The sequence below is a fragment of the Lepisma saccharinum genome, chromosome 20, assembly GCF_977018435.1.
Source record: "Lepisma saccharinum chromosome 20, izLepSacc3.1, whole genome shotgun sequence".
NCBI classification, from domain to species: Eukaryota; Metazoa; Arthropoda; class Insecta; order Zygentoma; family Lepismatidae; genus Lepisma; species Lepisma saccharinum.
The window spans coordinates 2,237,420-2,257,891 of NC_139248.1; the positions used below are offsets into that span (position 1 = coordinate 2,237,420).

Genomic DNA, 20,472 nt, shown 5'->3' on the forward strand with positions numbered 1-20,472 from the left:
AAAGAGGAAGCTTCAAAATTTTAATAATAGTTTGCACCACCAGTTGGCCAATATTTTCCATGTTGCAATCGTTGTAAGAGGCAGGAAAGCAGAAACACCTGGACTTTGTGTATGGATTTTTGAATCTCTTCGAATACAATGATTCTGTGCTGGAGAATTTGTGTAAGAGACGAGGCTTATTTTCATCTCACCAGGAAAGTTAATAAACAAAACATTCGATTTTGGGCTACCGAGAATCCACATGAGTTTCAATAGTCATCACACGATCCTGAGAAAATTCTTGTCTGGTGTGCAATTTCGAGATATGGTGTCATTGATCCCCTAGTTTTTTTTTTCCAGGAGTATTTCACTTCTGAAAATTACCTGGAAATGCTCTGTTCCCTTTTCCTGCCAGAACTGCAATGCAAAAATATTCCAATACGAAAACAGTGGTTTCAACAGAATCAGGCCAGGCCGCACACCACAGAAGTTTTTGAATTCCTGAACAAGCATTTCCGACATCTTGTCTTTTTGAGTCGATATCCTGAAATGCTCAACTGTAGCATGCCGTGGCCTCCCACAAATCCAGCCTTAAATCCATGTGATTTTTAATTTGTCCCGAGGACTATCCATGAACTACGAGATGAAGTTGGGAGGATAACTGCAACCATTTCAAAGGTAATGAATGGCCTCCCCGATGGTGCAGTGGTAGTGTCGTCGTCTTGTAATCAAGGACTCTGGGTTTGATACCTGGTGGAGGCACATAGTGGTTCGGATTCCACTTTAAACTGTAGGTCCAGTCCCAATTAGCCTTTCTGTGCATAAAGTGAACTTAAAATAACAATTCAATCAATCAATCAAAGGAATTGAAACTTTTTCGAGGATGTGTGTTTGCCTTCGTTCTGTCGCCGAACTGCATGGTGGCCATATTAAAAACATATTAAAATAAGCTTTGAAGCTTCCTCTTTCCAACGGTACCTTGTGTAAGTTTGTACCTGTTGTAGTACTTTTTTTAAAATAAAGATTGAAATCAGAGCAAATCAGCTGAAAAACACTGTAGTTTCTCCAAGCTTCAAACGTCCTTCTAAAATCATTTCTAGTGTTCTAAAGTACTTCCTAATACTCCTATAAAACTTGTGGAAAATCATTGAACATTCAGAACTGTTATACACATTTATAAGCTGGTTCAATTTATGTCAGTTAGCATACTATATTGGCTTTGTGATTACTTACTGTGTGTTTTCTGGAGAATGATTTTTTTATTTTGTGCCTACTCCTTTTTTTCATTTGCAAGCAGTCAGTCGTTTAGTGTTGTCTTGCATATTGATTGCTGTTTCCATCTACTTCATGCGCATAGTGTGTGAAGAGGTTTCTGCTTCTAACATACTTTTATTGTTAGTTAAGGGCAAGGTTTGGGGCACTTAATATTTTCTTGCAGAAAGAAAAGAATAACTGGAGAGAGAGATTTAAATGTATGGGAGGTTTCATTCATTGCGGACGAATTGTGTAAAATATAAAGTTCTCTTGCACATAGCACTGTGTCATGAAGATACAATTAGGGGTTAGGGCCCCACACATTCTCGATATCAGGCACTTTGAAAGTGATGTGATCAGCACCATTCTCCGACTGCCTTTACTCCCCCCAGGTACCCATTTATTTGAGGTTGATTGAGCTCCGGACCCACTTTATGCCAGAACAAGGCTGGCAAAATTCTGAACTTGGATCTCCCACATGGCAGTCAGATGACTTACCAACTAGACTACTGTGGCTAGAAGAAATTTAATAATGATAACGACAATATAGACTCACTATGGAGTTCCATTTTCGACAAGTGGGATAACCCACCACTTTTGAAATTTGATCCTACAGATGAGATCAAGATCTTTGTAGAAAGGAGGAGGTCTTTGAATTATATGATGATATTTGGGGTCCATAGTTAAAATTTGACAACAGTTTCATTTGAAAAAAAAAAATAAATGGCTTGTTTCTCAGTTGAATTGTTATGTTCAAACAATGTAATATTATTCACAAGATTCATTGTATAACTGCTTGTTTATGCTTTTGTGAAGTTCTTCCCATTGTTGTAACTAAAAATATTCAAACTAGAAATGTGTTTGTTCTCCCAAAACATACCGTATTCTCGTGTCTATAAGCCGCACTTTTTTCCCCGAAAAGTGGACCAAAAAATGGGGTGCGGCTTATACACGCGAATGATAAGAAAAGCATGTGCGGCTTATACACGCGAATGAAAGAAAGTGCAGCTACTGCTAGGATACTAAAATACATACGTTGATTTGTTATCTTTATCACATAATGGATTCATTAACAGCAAATTCAACAACAATGCTTCTGTAGCAGGCTTTGCAACAATATGATATCTTATCTTTAAATATTTTTTTGCAACAATATGATAATATCTTATCTTTGAACACGAATCATCCTTACTGTCGTATTGATCTGGAAACCATTCAGTAAAGTGAAGTTGTTAAAGAAGGTTGTGAGCCTGAGGTCAAGGTTGGTACTATTAAAGGGAGGATGTCTGGCAGAAGAATCAGCTACGATGCTCATTTTAAACTTAAAGCGATACGATATGCTGAAGGAAACGGCAACAGATCTGCAGCGCGATATTACGATGTGGACGAGTCTAACATTCGTCGATGGAGAAATCAGAAGGAACAACTTGCTGCAACAAGTGGCAAGAGAAAGACATTCCTTGGAAAAGGAGCCAAATTTCCACAGGTAGAAGAAGAAGTTTTGGCTTTTGTAAATGAGAGGAGAAGTGCTGGCTATGCTGTAACCGTAGACATGATACGTTTTCAAGCTCGTGAAGTAGCTTCAAAGTTAGACATCAGTCATCAAGCTTTCCGAGCTAGTGCGGGATGGTGTTCACGTTTTATGCGTAGGAAAAGTTTATCGCTTCGCCGTAGGACAACAATTGCGCAACATTTCCCTGCAGACTTTGATCAGAAAATTGTTAAATTTCACAAATACGTGATTCGAATGCGAAAGTCCAATGATTATAGCTTGTCTCAGATCGGCAACGCGGACGAAACACCTATTTACTGGGACATGCCTATGCCCAGCACAGTTGCACCGAGAGGCTCGCACACCGTATCGATCAAGACCACGGGTGGAGAGAAACAACGATGCACCGTAATGTTGGGTGTTCTTGCAGATGGAAGGAAACTGCCACCGTATGTTGTGCTGAAGCGTAAGAATGTGCCAAAGGAGACATTTCCGCCGGGTATTATCATACGTGCCCAGCAGAAAGGATGGATGGAAGAAGAACTGGTATTGTACTGGATAGACAAAGTGTGGAATAGAAGGTCTGGTGCATTGCTGAAGCAAAAGAGTTTGCTGGTGTGGGACAGCTTTCGTGGTCACCTAACAGACAGAATACAGACAAAATTGCAACAGTTGAAAACGGATGTAGCTGTGATTCCTGGGGGTCTAACGTCTGTACTGCAGCCCCTAGACGTTTGTGTAATTCGCTCATTTAAAGCTGCGTTCCGGCGTCTGTATAATGACTGGATTAGTGCAGGAAACCACGAGCTTACAGCAACAGGAAAGATCAAACGTCCGACTGTCAAGCAAGTGTGTGAATGGATTCTGGCAGCATGAGAAAGTGTAAAGTCTGAGACAGTTGTGAAGGGTTTTCTGAAGTGCGGCATATCCAATGCCCTAGATGGTACCCAGGATGAAATGTTGTGGGATGATGATGTTAGTGATGAAGATGACAATACCTCTTGTGCAGAAAATATTTCAACGAGTAGCAGCAATGACAGTGAATAAGGGCTTTGAGGACTCAAACTGAATGATACGGTATTAATATGTAGATCATTGCGCTAAATAAAATAAAGGTTAAAATACTTTTAAAATACTTACTTGAAATTGGCTACCTACGCAAAAAAAAAAAAAAAAAAAAAGTCACTCGTGCGGCTTATACACGAGGTGCGGCTTATACACGAGAAATTTTATTTTCCTGAAATCTAAGGCCAAAAAAGGGGATGCGGCTTATACACGCGTGCGGCTAATAGACGCGAGAATACGGTAACAGCAACAATTGTGTGTATGTACTTGTATAAACAGTAAACTGCAAGAAAAGTAATTCTACAATGCATACTATTCTATGCACATACATAGAAGATAGATTAAAACAATGTCTTTGAATGCTTTCACCGCTGATCAGAAAGCATCTAGTCTCAAGGATAGCCTTAGATGAAAATACAGCAGTAGTCTCTTGAAAACACTGTTTCAGCAGTCAAAAGTTTTGAGAATGACAACTTCCACAAGCTGCTTTTCAGAATGACATTTCTGCACAATGATTCGTGTGGATTTAAACGAACTCATTTTACAATCTTCCAACCTTCCATTCACAGTCAGTTTGAAATTCTGAAACATTTTCCTCTTCCTCCTATAAACCTTGTGAAATCGTCAGTGTTATTTATTTGATTTATTCTTGTTGATTGATTTAGTTTATTTTACTTTGCGTTTTGTGCCTCTTGGCTAATTTGCGAAGATGGGGATGAGTGATGAAATTGATGAATGGACATTCACAAACAACCAAGCCCGAGCAGGATTCGAACCCGGAAACCTTGGCATCGCAGCACGATGTGCTAACCACTCGGCAACAGGGTCTGGCGAGTTATTCTTGTTACTGTTCCCAAGTTATACAGGAACATACCTTGTTATTGACTACACTGCTACATACATTAATGTAAACCTTTTAAAAAATGAACAATTATGTGTTTAATATTGTGTTGTGTGATTTTTCTTTGTTATTTCTAAAGCTTTCTTTCTTTTTCCTTATAGGGAAAATGGGCCTTCAGATTAACGATTCATTGTGTCGTCTGTGTGGTCACATGAGAAAGGATGTTGTCGATTTATTTACAGAAAAAGGGAAAATATACAGAAGTAAAATTGGTAGCTTGATGGGAAGAAATGTAAGTGAATTGGATTTTTCTCTTGATTTTTATTTTTATTTGCCTTTTTTTTTTTTACTTCAATTGCTACTGTGACATCATTTTGCTCATTTACATGGTTCTGTCTCTAATTAATTAATTATATAATTTTACTTCAGAGTGGACTTTTAATTCTCTGAGTATTTTTTTTCAACAGGATGTTCATGAATCTATGTTTGGCTCTTGTATTCTTCTCTTACACAGCTTGTGTTTAGAATTTATTTATAAGAAGGTATTGGAGTGTTGAGACTGTTATGTGGAGAACAAAAAGTGAAATGTGTTTTGCAATATATTTTTTTGTCCAGTTTCACATAATAACATGAACATATTCAGTTGTGGCATGGTTGTTTCTAACCAACTGAACATTAGGATGATGGTTGCTGGTTTTCTTAATTGGAGAGAAGAGTGGTTACCAGCAGGAGAACCCATCTTGACTATGATTGCAATTTTAACTCTTATTCTAAAGAATTCAATTTTTGTATACATATATTAAATTTTTATCGTAAAAAGTAAAGTGCTTCCCTGTGCTTTGCATCACACCATTAAGGTGTATAGGGGGTGTGGAGATAGGGCCTCACACTTTCTTGATCACGGTCGAAGGTGGGGGTGATGTTATCACCCCACATCCCTGGCTGCCTTCATCTGCATGTGAAACGTGGCAGTGCCAAACGCAGTTTCCATGGTTCAATGGACATTGCTGTGTGCCGTGTAAATAAAAATCTGTGTACAATCGGTTTCTTAATGTGAATTGACAACGATAATTGGATTTTAAAACAGATGGAAAGAGCTTCGAAACAAGACCAATATTGCATTTGTAGGACTACCCAATACTAAGAAAAAGTTTTTTCACAACATTCATAACAGCAGATTTTTGACAAATTTTAAAAATCTGAAAATTAAGATTTGTTTTTAAAATCTTTCTGCCTGGACCATACTAAAATTTCATCACAATCGGACAACCCATTTTTGATTTATAGAATTTGAAAGATAGCAATCAGACATCCTCAAAAATAGGTTTTGGTTAGCATAGATTAACCCAGAATTGAATAAGTTAAATTTTGATGTAACTCGTTTCTTTGTAGGTCTACTGGTTAATTTTTGATTGCATTCTAAACTCTAGTATCTACAATTTTTAATCCAACAGTAGTTAAAATTGTCAAGGAAAAATGCAATATTTGTCCTGGAAAACCTGGAAAAAGTCTGGGTATTTGATTTCTGCTCGTCTGTAGATTTCATGATGTAAGTGTCTCATTTTTTATTGCTGGTGACTGTACCTTAAGAATTGATTTCCTGTAAATGTGTAAATTCACATATTTGTACATGGAAATAATAAAACTCTTACAGCTTCCATATGTGGATTGTTCTCATATACTCCCTTCCAAAAAATGATAACTTTGTACAGTGCTATCTTGGATTTTATGTTTTTCAGAGAAGTCAAGAGAAAGAATTTAAAATGCAGAAAAATATAGTCAGCGAGGATTTTTCAAAAAAAATATTATGCATTAATGTAGTGGGAACGTGGGAAAAAGTAAAATCAGGGTTTCAGTTTCAAATACTGAAAAGAAATGTTTTAAAATGCAATTTATATTTTACTTGTTCACTGTTGATTATTGCCACCCCGTAAGGATGTGCATATGGGTAAAAATTACCCAGCCAATTTTGAAATATAATTTTTTATCATTTCCAATGAGTGTCTGTGGCCACCTTTCTCAGTACGCTTCCAGTGTCTCAAGATGCTGAATTGGCTGTTACTTAGTTTGTTGTGCTTGCAGGGCCGTAGATACACTGCCTGGGTAAATTTCGCCCACCGTGCGCTGATACATTTCAGTTTGGTATTTCAATATGTTCTCTTTTTCTCCTAGTTTTTATCAATTTTGTAATTCAGTGCATATGTTCAAAATTAATAAAACTAAGTTGATCAAAAAGTGTTACTGTTTACATCCTCTAAAACAGTCAAAATTCGGACTTAGGTAATAATTTTTCTTCTGCATATTTTTACTCAGTTGTTTACATAATGGTAGAGAGAACTTGACTTACCGTCTTTTTTTCTCATCTTTGCTTAACTTTATCTTTGTGTAATCAAATATAATAAAATGAGGTTAATCATTGAAGGGATTAATATTTACATGCTGTAAAACAATTAAAATCAGATTTAAATCAGTTTTTCTTCTGGGTATTTTTACACTGTGCATGTCCCGGCAGAGAGCGTGCATCCTGCCGGGTTAATAGAATTACATTTTGGTGCCTTATTAGTTCATGGCTATTCACAAAAACATGCAAACAGATCACTACTTCATGATATATTCCATATTGCCTTACATTTATATAAATGTTTGTGTTTGATTGGTCACAGGTGACATCACATGATGGTTTGCCAGGAGCAGTGTGTTCAACGTGCATCAAGCAACTGGAGTTTTGTGACAAATTAGTTGGATTTTTCCACAAAAGCCATGAGCAAGTAAAATCAACTTTCCAGAATTCGGATACAAAGCATTCTGAAAATTCTGACAACTCGAATGAAGAGGATGGTGCAAATAAAGCCAATGCTGATGAATCAGGGAAAGAGGTAAGTTTTTCATGTCATTTTGTTTTCTGTTGGTTGAAAATATGGTTGCAACATGATCACTACCCTTGCACCAGATATTTCACACAAGCTCCATTTGTTGTACACCACAGAACCAGGAGGCAGCAGGCTCCAGTTAGTTTAATTTCATGTCTGCCACTGTCATAATTTTTGAATATCTTGCTTATTTGAAAAAAGTTATCCTGCAGATGTCACATTAGAAATAATTCAATTTAATGGGTGTTGATTGATTCATTTATTTTACTTCGCTTTTCTGCCACGTTTGGCTAATTGCGAGGATGACTGATGGTACAGTGAAATTTCTGAAGGGATATTCACAAACACCCATGCCCAGGCTGGGACCCCTGGTGTTGTAGCATGCTGTGCTAACCACTCTGCCACGGAAGCTGGCAATTTAATGGGTTTGGTATGTGATAGAGTTGCAAGAAAGCTGGCTTTTTTGAAGGGACTTTTTTTCCGATAAAAGCTGGCTTTTTTAATGAAAAAACTGAAATTTTGGCTTTTTACCAATTACAGCTAACCTATTTCACTTGAAGTTACTGTTATGAGTTTACAGGTTTGTAGTGACATATTTTACAACTAGCTAAAATAAATTTACATGATGTAGCAGTAAAGAGGCAGATATTGGCCAATCCCAGTAGACACATATTGCATAGTGGTTCAGATACAATTTTAACCCTAGCTTACTGGGGAGGGCATTGCAGGCACATAACCTCTATTATTTATATTTTACAACTGTTTCATCAAAATAAATTACATTTGTTTCCTAGATTACTTTTGTTTATAAAAACATAAATGCACTTGGTGGGCATATCAGGTGCCATCTTTGAATGTTTCTCATTTGAGACACTCATGCCAGTGACAGGGTACAATTGGTTGGTTATGATGGTAATTATTGTAATTATTATATTAAATAAACAACTGCACTTCTGCAAACTAAAAAACATTAATAAAAATTATTATGGATTTTCTGAGTTTTAGTGAATATCATCATATATGTGAGAGACTCATGAAATAATTGGTTATTATTTTTTATTAACGATATAATTTTTTGTAATTATTATAATTAATAAATAACTGCACATATATAATTAGCAAAGGAAGCAGTGATTCAATTATAAAATGGTTTCTTGAAATTTAGTGATAAAACAAAGTGTGGTCCCCCCTCCCCCCCCCCCCCCCCCCGGTATGTAAGTTTCTCATATGGCACGGGTAAGTTAGGGTTAAAACTAAACGTGAAGTCCTAATGAGCACATCTGACCATGAAATTGACTTAAAACAGGCTTTTACATGTTTGTGTCTCAATTTAAACGTTGATGTCATAAAATATGAAACAAATGTTAGTATCAAAATATTCGATGTTTCGGGACAACACATATGAAGAAGTATACGTATTACGTGAATATATGTATATATCCTGTTTAACGAAGCTTTGAGTCAGAAGCGACTTGTGGCTCGTGGAAACCAACCATTAAAAATAAATGCAACCTTTCGAACCGAAGCAACAAAAGCTGCAAGTGTCGCTTATCACTTGGCCTGTACCGTTTTCTCAGGGAACTTTCAGACCAAAATAACAAGTGACATGTGTCACTTGGAAGCAGTAATCCAGAAATCCATTCAACCTTTTGAATTGAAATGCGACAATGAGCTAAACATGTCACTTGCATGTTGCTCGGACTATACTGTTTTCTGAATGGCATGCATCGTGCACGGTTGCATCGGTCTGTTTTTCTTACATGCATGGTGAATGTTACTGAATACTGGAGAAGTCTGTGTCGCTTGTCATCTGTGACTTCAGTCTGAAAGTCCCTTTACTGGCACGCACCATGTTGCCTCGGTCTTGTTTGTGCATGCATGGTGGATGCTTGCTTACAGACTGAACGTGCCCATGTCACTTGTCGCTTCAATGTGACCCCCTCCCCCACACTCTCATGTGTTGCTTCGGTCTGAATATTCTCTATACTTAACAAGATTGTTAGCTACTTCATCAGAGATTAAGATTTCATTTAGCCTGTAAATCACAGATAACAAATTGCAAGTACTGTTGATGGAAAAGGCCTGCTTTTTGATAGAATGTTCCTTTTATAATCATGAATGGACCTCTGGAGTGGAATAAAGTAATGCTGTTGTCTTGTAATAAGAAGGTGTCTAAGGTTCAATCCTCAGTGGAGGCAGAGTGCTCCAGATCTAATTTCAAACTGTAGGTTCACTCCAGATTTATATATTTTTTTCCATTTGCAGCCAGTCTTATTTGCTTCTACTTCAGTTTTAGTGCCAGTGTTTTTCAACTGCCGAGCTGCAAAAGTTCCGTTGCACCCAGGGATTGACAACTAATTTAAAACTATACATATTTGAACTCTGATTATACCATAGTTGATATATTAATATTAATTAAGGGTAAATGTAAAAAAAAAGGTAAAGTGCTTCCCTGTGCTTAGCACCACACCATGAAGGTGTATAGGGGGTGTGGGTGTAACGCCCCATACTTTCTTGATCTGGTCGTGAATAGGGGTGATGTGATCAGCATCATGCCCCTAACTGCCTTTACCCCTCAGGGTTTCCCCCTGGTACCCATGTTATTCGATTCTGGGTGGGCGCTTCCAACGTTACCGGATTTGAACTGGCCAGTGATCGAACCCCAAACCTTTAGCATGGTAGTCAGACGCGTTACCGACTGAGCCACCATGGCCACTAAGGGTGCATATTAATTTCCATATAAACTTTGGGTTCAGAAATTTATTTATGAGTGATATTGTTGGGATCAGGGAATCGACTTGTAAGAAATAAATTTACTGAGCTGTGGTCTCACAAAGGTCAAGAACCACTGCAACAAGCAGCCAAAATACATCACTAGTTGCTCCATGACCAGGTTTAGCGGCCATTTAACCAAATTATACATAATGTACTGGAAAGCCAGAATACAAATATATATTGCTGAACACAAAAATTAAAGTAAAGAGATTTGATACTAGATTTTCAAAAGTAGAGCAGTATTTTCTTTTTTGCTTCATGTACGTGTTCGTATAACAAATTCAAACATTGAAAATCATATCATACTAATCATACTATTAGGTTCTATTAAAAACACATACAAAACTATATGCTTATACTACATAGATATATTTAATGAGCCTACCGAAATATGAAGATAACACTCGGAAAGAACCGCCCGTTCAAAAAAGCCAGCTTTCTTGAAAACACTGTATTGTCTAGCTACGAATTTCATATTGTAAATTTTATTTTATATTTAGAAATTAGTGTCTATTTTACAGTAGGGAGATAAACCAAAACCGTGGAACAGGAAACATACTGCAGACTCCTGTATTTTCATTGATTTGAGACACTGTGAAAAAAGCCGAAAAAAACTCTTATTTTTTTCCAAAAAAGCAGGGTTTTTTTCTGACCACTTCCAACTTTATGTGTGAAACATGCTTGTATATAATGGTGGAATATCTTATGCTATACAACTACATTTTTCCCAAAGATTTTCCACAGGCCATAGAAAGTCCATGAGTGTAAATGAAACAATTTGGTGTACTTGATATTGCCCTCATAAATGGAACCTTTTGCTTTTTCTCCAACTTTCTCCACTAGCCAATTAAAGGATTCTTAAGTCTTTAACTAATCATGTAACCTTTGTTAGTTTGCACCTATGAAAGTTGATTCTTTGATCCATCCTTGAGAGGAAAATGCATGAAGTATGCTCTTAAATATGTAAACAATAACAACAAATGGCATAACAACCCATGAGGGCCAGGGCCTACCTACCGACTGCCGACCTCACTCCCACCTGTTGAGGTTGGAGGTTGTCCAACCAGTTACGAGGTTTCCATGACCAGGTTACACTACTCAATCGTAGCTCCCGTGGGTGACCACCAGTCCCATGCACGGACCAAAATCTCGGGAGAAAAGTTGTTATGCTCGAACCTACGAGCGTTCCGTACCCGGAGCCCAAAGCAGGATGCCTTAGACTGCACGGTAATGGTACCGGACAACAAAGAAATGTACACATTTATAATTATAAGCTCACGAGACCTGCAAAATAAAATTGCCGTTATTTGTAACCACTAATGATGTTTTAAACAAATACATATTTCAACACCAGATGCAGTCTCAAATCATGTACAAAAATTACATTTTCATTCTTTGTAAATCACAAACAAAGGGGTTATGGGAGAATGATGGAAGTGAAAATGAAAACAGACACTTTGACTTGGCCTAAGGATACGAATGACATGTTCAGGAAATGTCAATGGAGTTGTATGATTAAATAAGAACATTTACTGCAGACATATAAGCCTCCATAGTCTAGAGATTAATGCATACAGTAATTCAACTTGCTTGCCGAAAATGATGCTAGTTTTTGTATATCTTTGCAGTTTCCTCATGAATCTACCCATGCAAAGATTAAAAATGAATTTGAGTGTGTGGAAAATATCATTCATGCAGATGCATCTAATATGGATAAGGCAATGGAGGAAAAGTAAGTATGTAAATTAGTTTGTTCTTAAGAGTTGTTGTTTTTTTTTTTTCAACTCAGTCAGTGCAGTTAATTACCAGCAGTGTTTGGAAGTAACAGTAACTTTTTGAGTAATTCAACTTTTAAAATGGTTACTTTACAACACTTAAATTGTTAATTTGAAATTTTGGAATGTTTGGGAAGAGCTCAATTTGGCTTCTCAATGTGTTTTCTCTGGATGCAAAGATGAGAGGATTTTCATGGAATGTCCTAAGGCAAGTAAGTTGGGCCCTATGGCATACCCCAAATAGAACTTCCACACACTATTGTAATTTCTCATTTCCATTTGTGCATGAAAACTTGGTGTTTTGGCTGGATTGATTTGGAACATGGTACAATTGATGTCACTACATGAATAGTAGTGTGGTCAGCATAAACTATTTTGAACTAATGAGTCCAGCAAAACTGACTCCTTGTTCCATTATTTATTGTAATGATCACTGAGCACATCAACATTAGTAATTTTGCACTTCATCACATCATGTAGCAACAATATTTTTACATTGTACATGGGCATAGAGAATGATTGCTGGGATTTTAACTGTTATTATAAAATAAGTATTTAATGGTTATACACATACACATGTGGCATCTTAAAATGTTCAGTAAAGTTTAAAGTTTTAGACTTACCTTAGTACACTTCAATATGAGCACAATTTGTAACTCTGGTGATGTCTAGATGGTATTCAATCCCCTGCCACGTCTTCTGAATCGTGTCCAGAGTTACAGTTGCAATTGCTGCAGCGACCCTCTCTTTAAGGCGCTCCCGCGCATGTGCCATTTTAAGCCTCACGGTCACACAAGGTCACATGAAACTTTAAACTTTTCTGAACATTTTAAGATGCCACACGTGTATATCCACTAAATAGTTATTTTATAATAACAGTTTAAAATCCCGGCAATCATTCTCGATGACCCTGTATTTGTAATTTCATTTAGTATCACTTTTCTGCTACTTTTGGTTAATCTCAATGATGAGCATGATTGATGATACTGATGATGGGACTGCACCAAAGAATGCTCATGCCCACGTCAGAACCGTGCCCGCGGTACTTCAGTTTGTTGAGCATCTGACTAGCATCACCCGGGTTCGAGTCCCGTGGCAGGTGATCTGTACCAGGAATTTTTCCAGTCATTTCCCTATTTCTGCACGGGTCTGAGCCCCTTCCAGGCTCATATCAATGGAACAACCATGGGGGGTAAAGGCAGCTTGGCATGATGCTGATCACATCATCCCAAGTATGGCTGGGATCAAGAATATGTGGAGCTCTGCACAGGCACAGGGGTACCTTTACCATTTCAGGACTCAACCTGGGAACTTCAGTAGTGAGATCCAAAGGTTAGCACTAACACCTTTTGGCTATCAAGCCATCTATTTTACATTGTTTAATTGTTATTATTTACAGATGTTTTGTTTTCAGATTGGCTCTACCTGAACAAACACCAGAAGCTGAAGCCATGGCTTCAGTCTCCACCCGTTTAGGGAATCCATCAAATTCATATTCCCTTGATGGAAGTAGGGTACCACCAGGAAGCATAACTGAAGATGTCCTCTTCAATATCCATGAACTGAACGTACAGTTTCCACTTCCATGTGGAATATGCAAGAGGATGCTTCACAGTTCGGATGAACTGGATACACATATGGACTCTCATCCAGAGGAGAAAGGCTTCATGTGTCGATTGTGCTGCAACACGTACAAGTCTTGGAGCAACTTGGTTGCGCATCGAAAAGCATGCCACAAAGGAGAGGTGTTAAGTTGCGAACCATGCAGCAAAAAGACAATGCATACTGTGAATCCAATAGTGTACAAAATTGGGAAGTCTTTGTTTGGCTGTGAGGAGTGCGAAGCTTCGTTTGATAGTTGTGTTGACCTTTATAAACATTATAAAAACCTGTCCCTTCCAGGAGTTTATAAACATACAAAGGATGATGCTCTCGACCGCACAAATGCCGACATGTTCCTTACTTACATCAAACTGACCTCCGACGAAACTAACCTAAACGATGATGTTGAGACAAGTGAAGACATCAAACAAAAAACTACCAAATTGGAAGTCAGCATTTCAGACACCATTCCTTCTGCGACCAATGTCATTGTTTTGACGCCTGTCGTTCACACTGATGGTTTGGTAACTTACCAAGAAGATACAATGTTCACGTGTGATAATTGCGGTGAAAGTTTCAACAATGGGAAATTTGCACAAGAACACAGAAGTATTCTGTTGGATTCCCTTTATAAATGCGGAATGTGCGATAAGAAGTTTTGCAGTGCCCGAGCTTTGTCTTTACACAAGCGAATCCACCCTGTAGTTAAGACAGTCGCCTGCGTTGATTGCAACAAGATGTTCAGAAACAGAGCCGCTTTGTTCAATCATCGTATCCATCATCTGGGTGTGTACCGTTTCAAATGTAATATTTGCGATGTAGGATTTCACAGCAAATATGGATTATCTCGCCATCAGTTTAAGCATCCATACCGGGAAGATTACCACTGTTCTAAATGCAAATTAAGTTTTAAAGAGTGGTCGGACCTATTGGCCCATTTTCAGTTTCATGCCGAAGCCAAGGAATTTACATGTGAAGTCTGTGAGGGAACGTTTGATTCACACTTTACATTTTTGTTGCATTACAAGTGTTGCCACAGCCAAAAGGAAAAAGTAATGGAAATGAAACGACGAGAGCTTGTAACTTGTACTGTGTGCAAGAAGGTGTTCAGCGATCCACATACCTTGTCTCGGCATGTTAAGATTCACTCCAGAACAGAGAGTTTTACGTGTGAGGTTTGTCAGAAAGTGATGGCCAGCGAATTCAACTTCATGAAACACTTAACATGCCACTATAAGAGAAATGAATTACCTAAACAGTATAAAGAAATGGCTGAAAACTTCATGGCAAAGTATGATCATGAGTCAGGTAATAAGTTAATGTGCGAGATGTGTGGCAAGTTGTTCCGGACGAAATTAAATCTGTCAATGCACGTTAATCGCCATCTCGGAGAGAAGCCATATAAATGTGACGAATGTGGCAAGGATTTCTACGGCAAGAAATCCTTGCAAATCCATTTAAGGACCCACACTGGAGATAGGCCTTTTAAATGTGGTCAGTGTTCCAAATCATTTACGGGTGCTGCCTCGTTGTACATGCACAAAAAAACCCATGCAGAGGGTAAGAATTTTACGTGTGAGTATTGTGAAAGACATTTTGGTAACCGGCATATATATGTGGGTCATGTCCGCCTGCATACTGGCGAACGTCCGTATCAGTGTGACACCTGTGGCCAAACTTTCACTCTGCAAAAAAGATTAAAGATTCACGAAAAGAATGCGATGAAAGGTTCTAAGTGTCCCACGTGTGGGCAGAGCTTTGAGAACAAGTGCTTAATGAGAAAGCATCTGGAAGAGCATTATGGTGACTACTATTATGCATGTCCTGTGTGCAATAAAATATTTGATAGAGAGTCGATGCTCTGGAAACATCAAGAAGTGCATGAGAAGGCAACGCATGCAGTTTCCCTGCAGTCTGACCAGAGAGGAAGTGAATGAAATGTTTGTATACGAGTGTGAGGAAGGTATAAATGTGCTCAATGTCTTGTGCTGTTTTCTCAAGAAGTTGAGTTGCCAGCCAGTTATCCAGGTCCAGGTTGGCAAATAACTAGAGGTTACTGCCATTTTGAGTTTTTCCATGTGCTGTTAGCTCCCCAACAGAAGGTGGAGTGGCATCTAACCTAATGTTTTCTTTGTCCAGTGGCCAGAAAGGTAACAGGTAGTTGGGAATGAAAATGACTGCTCCACCAGACAATTTCTCCATCAGATTGAATGGGAAATAATTAAATAAAAAGTTAGATTTATTTTGCTTGGCAGAGTGGAATTGATGTGTATAGAAATAGGTAAAACAAAAGGGCAATTTACCATTGATTCTATGCATTACTTTTGTTCGATCCTAAAATGTGTATTAAAAAATTAATACACATTAATACATATTGTCATCGGGTAAAGATGTTGTGTAGATTTTGCGTACAGATGCTCAATGAAAATGTTACCTTCTCCCAAGTAAGAAACATGCACAAAGCATGTATAAGGATTGTAGTTAAAAGATATGTGAAAAATTTCTACATGTTTTTCATAATTGCATGCCGGGATAGGCTTTTTTTGTAAGAAAGCATAAATGTTATACAGAGTATTCTGTTCAAATTTCCCTAATTTCAATTAATTACTGTGAACAAGTACGATGAATTATGAAATAACTGTAACACCAAATGAAAGGCCAGATCTTAAGTTTTGTTTTCATGATTTGAAGTTGTCCGTTTGCTCACTATGCAGCGCCACGGTCGCATAAATAAAAATGGCGACTGTTCAACAACGCGAAGGCAGTGGTGTGGCATGCTGAGACAAAATCTGTGATTGCAACGCAATGAAGTTTCAGACAAGTGTACGGAGGAGTTGCACCTGATGCTAAATCAATTAAGCTGCGGTTTAGTAAGTTTCTAACAACCGGCAGTGTTCTTAAACAATCTGGTGGAGCTTGCCATCGTGTGTCTGAGGGAAAGGTGGAATAAATTCGACCTGATCTTACTCTGCTGGACTTCTTCCTCTGGGGTTACGTCAAGGACCGTGTGTTTGCGACTCCAGTGAATACCATCCCAGAGTTACGAACCCACATATGTGATACAATTGCAACAGTAACAGGGGACATTTTGGAGAGAACATGGCAAGAAGTTGAATACAGACTGCATATTGTTCGTGCTACCAATGGGGCACATATGGAGGTGTATTAGTGTGTGGAAAATAAAATTTATGAGTTTTTCTTCAATTCTCTGAAATTTCATTGCTTTATCATTCATACATTCTTTTCTACGATTAATTGAAATTAGGGAGATTTGAATGGAACACCTGGTACTATAATACTATGTAATGTCATCTTGCATTTTGTGCGATCGATCTGTTGACACAAAAAAAGGAAGGCTGAACCGATACCAATACTCACAGATTCCCACACTTAAAAATTGTAATAATGAAAAATTGTTCAAAATATTGATTTACATTTGTGTGAAGTATTCCACTCTAATTATATTCATCAATTTACTAACATTTCTGCTTGAAAATATTCAGCATTAAATCAGATTATTAAATTACATGTTATTACAAAATTCTTTTTTTTTTTTTTTTTCAGAAAAGAGTGGTGCAAAATAAAAAGAAATTGTAAATATTGCATAATTTCCCATAATTAGATTCTGACCAAGTGTCGAATGGCATTTTTGCAGAGTTCGTGAAAGACCAAAATGCTGGGAAAATATCGACAGGTATTGGAAAATAAATTACATCCGATACTTTCCAATACCGATACCACGGGTACTGGCTCAGCCTAAAAAAAAAAGGAGCAAATGTTTAGTACAGTGGAACTCAGTTTAATGTTTTTCAGGGGCTTAAAATGTAAAATTTTGAAAAGGTTCGCCTTAATGGGAACAAGGGGACTGAATATATAATACAGGAGATGTTCCTCTGTAATTGCTTTCCCCGTACATGTATTTCTTCGTAATTTCTTTAATACATAAAACGTGTGCATGCATTTGTGTAATGTAATTTATGAATTAGAACAACCGCATGTGCCTTACTGTAGTTCTACCTATTCACACCATGTTTGCTACTACTGTCAGGTTTTCAAAGATGTGCATTATGTTCTTGAGAAGAAATTGTCTGCTTTGATCACTAATGGCATTTTGTTTCTGCAAGACAATGCACACCCACATACTGTCCACCACATGAACTTGGCTGGGAGTTACTGCCACATCCCCTTACAGTCCTGACCTAGACCTAGTCCCAAGCAATTCTTCACCTGTTTGGGCCCTTACGAGTTCCTCAGAATTTAGCATTTCAACAGTGACAAAGATGATAAGCAAGCAATCCGATCATGGTGCTGGCATACTTATAAATCTTTCCACTCTGCTGGTATCCAAGCACTACTGAAACACTGGGATAAGTGCACCCGTGTACAGAGGAATTACATCAAGACATAGAAAGTATTTTCTATATATGCAAATGTGTTCTGCAATTCTAAAAAAATCAAGTCCTGGTTTGACTTTAATGTCCCTGTACAAGAGTTAAAGCAATAAAGTTATTGTTGTAAAATATGTGTCAGTATTTTCTCCGGTACCCTGTGCATTCTCCCCTTGGACCATTCCAGGCAGGCTGCATGGTTTGTTATCCTATGCTTCATAAAAGTGTTTCTGCAGTTACGATGAAGTGTGTGAGTCTATTTACATATGTTATTACAACAAACTAACAATTTTAAGGACATTCCTGGCCACAAAATTTGAAGCAATGATCCATGGGTTGAAGGGCACTGGAAATGTTTACAATTGCAAATACAGAAGAGGAGGGGGAAAAAATTGAGCTAGAGCTTGAAGAATGTGCTTGTAGTCTGAAAATAAAGATTGTACTGTTAATACAGCTGTGCAATTCCTCGTAGGTAAATATTTTTAATGTGTGTATTCAAAGTTTATTATTGTATTTTTCTTATTTTGCATAAATTTTCTACCACTTTTGACTAATCCCGATGATGATGATGATTACGGTCCAGATAATTATGTAATTGAATGTTGTTGTTTTTTTGTTGTTTTTTTAATATCAAATCAGTGAAACATTGGCATTTCGTACCAAATTGAGCATGGTATTTTCATATGTAATAAACATACATACATGGCAGAACATACATACAAAACACTGTCTTGAAATTCTTCATGCAAAGTGTGGGAAAAATCATTTTGGTTGAAGAAAGAGATGTCTTCCATTTTGGAGGAAATCACAGGGTAGTGGATACAATAACAATTTTTGTTGTTAACTGCTGAGTGGAGACAATAGTTCTGACAGTGTGTCCTGTTACGTGACGAAAGGAGAAGTTTGATATTTAAAAATTGGAAACTAATTTTTTGTTCTTTACTGTATTATGTATTGAACAGGAATAATTAAAATATTAAGTGAAGTATTGTATTTCTGTTGGTCTGTCAGACTTGAGTAACTTGTTTCTAAAAAAATAGGACAGAATGGACATTTCGACTCAATATTTTTTAAAGCAATTTGAAAACTACACTCTGAGAAAATGACCCCTGCAATTTTTCGTGTTTCTCTAGGTTCAGTTTAAGGGGAAAACGAGACTTCCAAAGTTGCGAGGCTAGTGTTGCACTGCAAGCCCCGCCCCGCCATGTTAATACGTCACTGAGAGCGTAGCTGACGTCAAGAGAGAGCTCGTTTGTTGTCTGCTTCGAGCGTCCAATTTACTGGAGGTAGCCCACGGAGAGCCAACGTGTACAACAGTTTTGCAAATCTATGTAGAGTTAAATAATGGAAGGGAAAGCTATGCTTTATAATGGTCATTCTTCTATTAAATATCCCTGCTGTTCACGTGAAAGATAAACGAAAGAGTTCTGCTGCTGGCATGTTTTCATCAAGTCACGAGAAAACTATTGCTTGTAAAATTGGTTACTGACCAAGTTTTCAAAAAATATATTTTAAACTTATATTTATCGAAATTTACCATAAACCATGTAGTGCAAAATAAGAATTTTCACTTTACTTATAACGCCTATTTTTACTTTACTTTCCATAAAGTGGGGTGTAAGGGGTGCTCCTTCCACATAGTGCACCCAATAGTCAACCTCACTTCCATGTAGTACACCCTGGACTGCAGACTAACGAGGCTCTGGCGACTGGCCCAATGCCAGTATAATTTTGTTTGTGTTGTCCTGTGTTTTGTCCTTATTTTTGCTGAATGCTCCTTTACAGCCTCAGCTTTTAACGAAAGAATATTTTACGGTTTTAGTTATGCAACGTTAGAGTTGTTATGTGTAACGATAAGGGGCTGGACCCATATAATGTGACGGGTGCAAAATAGCCTTATTGCTGATGCACCCAAAATTTCAAATTCAAATTTTCCATAAAGCAATTTCAGTCTGTGTTTCATTTCTGTTACGCAAATTAAGATAAAATATTTTTGTGCAAATAAGAGAAAATACACTGAAAAGATTACATCAGTTGCACAGTACATTTCAAAGCTAAGTTTATATGTAATTATTACAAGGAAATAATGTATATAACATTATATCACATACTGAAATATATTTTGAATTTTGTACTGTGTTACTCATCTCTTCCCCCGAACGCATTAATTAATTGGTTCACAACCTCATCACTAGGGATCCTATTGAGATGAGACATGGGAGTCTTGGTTTCGTTCTCGTTGAGAGTTGTAAATGTCTGTCTCGGTTTCATATGGCAATTGTCATTTTTGTCTCAAGTCTCGAAAAAGATAGAATTGACAACTTATGCAAAGGCTTATCATACAAACTTTTACAGTGCATAGTGATCATAAAGACAAAACAACGTTTCTTAATTATTTTTTTATTTGTTTGACTCCTCGTTTCAACGCTAC

At 37.5% G+C, this 20,472-nt stretch overlaps 1 protein-coding gene across 1 annotated transcript in view; it reads left to right on the plus strand.

The window, feature by feature from the left end:
• Positions 1-16,230, plus strand: part of LOC146003633 (uncharacterized) — a 22,717-nt gene extending 6,487 nt beyond the window's left edge. Inside the window, exons 2-5 of the mRNA XM_083141955.1 lie at positions 4,793-4,923; positions 7,295-7,507; positions 11,905-12,008; positions 13,466-16,230. Coding sequence (XP_082998081.1) covers positions 4,798-4,923; positions 7,295-7,507; positions 11,905-12,008; positions 13,466-15,590 — 2,568 coding nt within the window. The 5' untranslated portion in view covers positions 4,793-4,797 and the 3' untranslated portion in view covers positions 15,591-16,230. The remainder of the gene's footprint in view (positions 1-4,792; positions 4,924-7,294; positions 7,508-11,904; positions 12,009-13,465) is intronic.
• Positions 16,231-20,472: the final 4,242 nt, after the last annotated feature.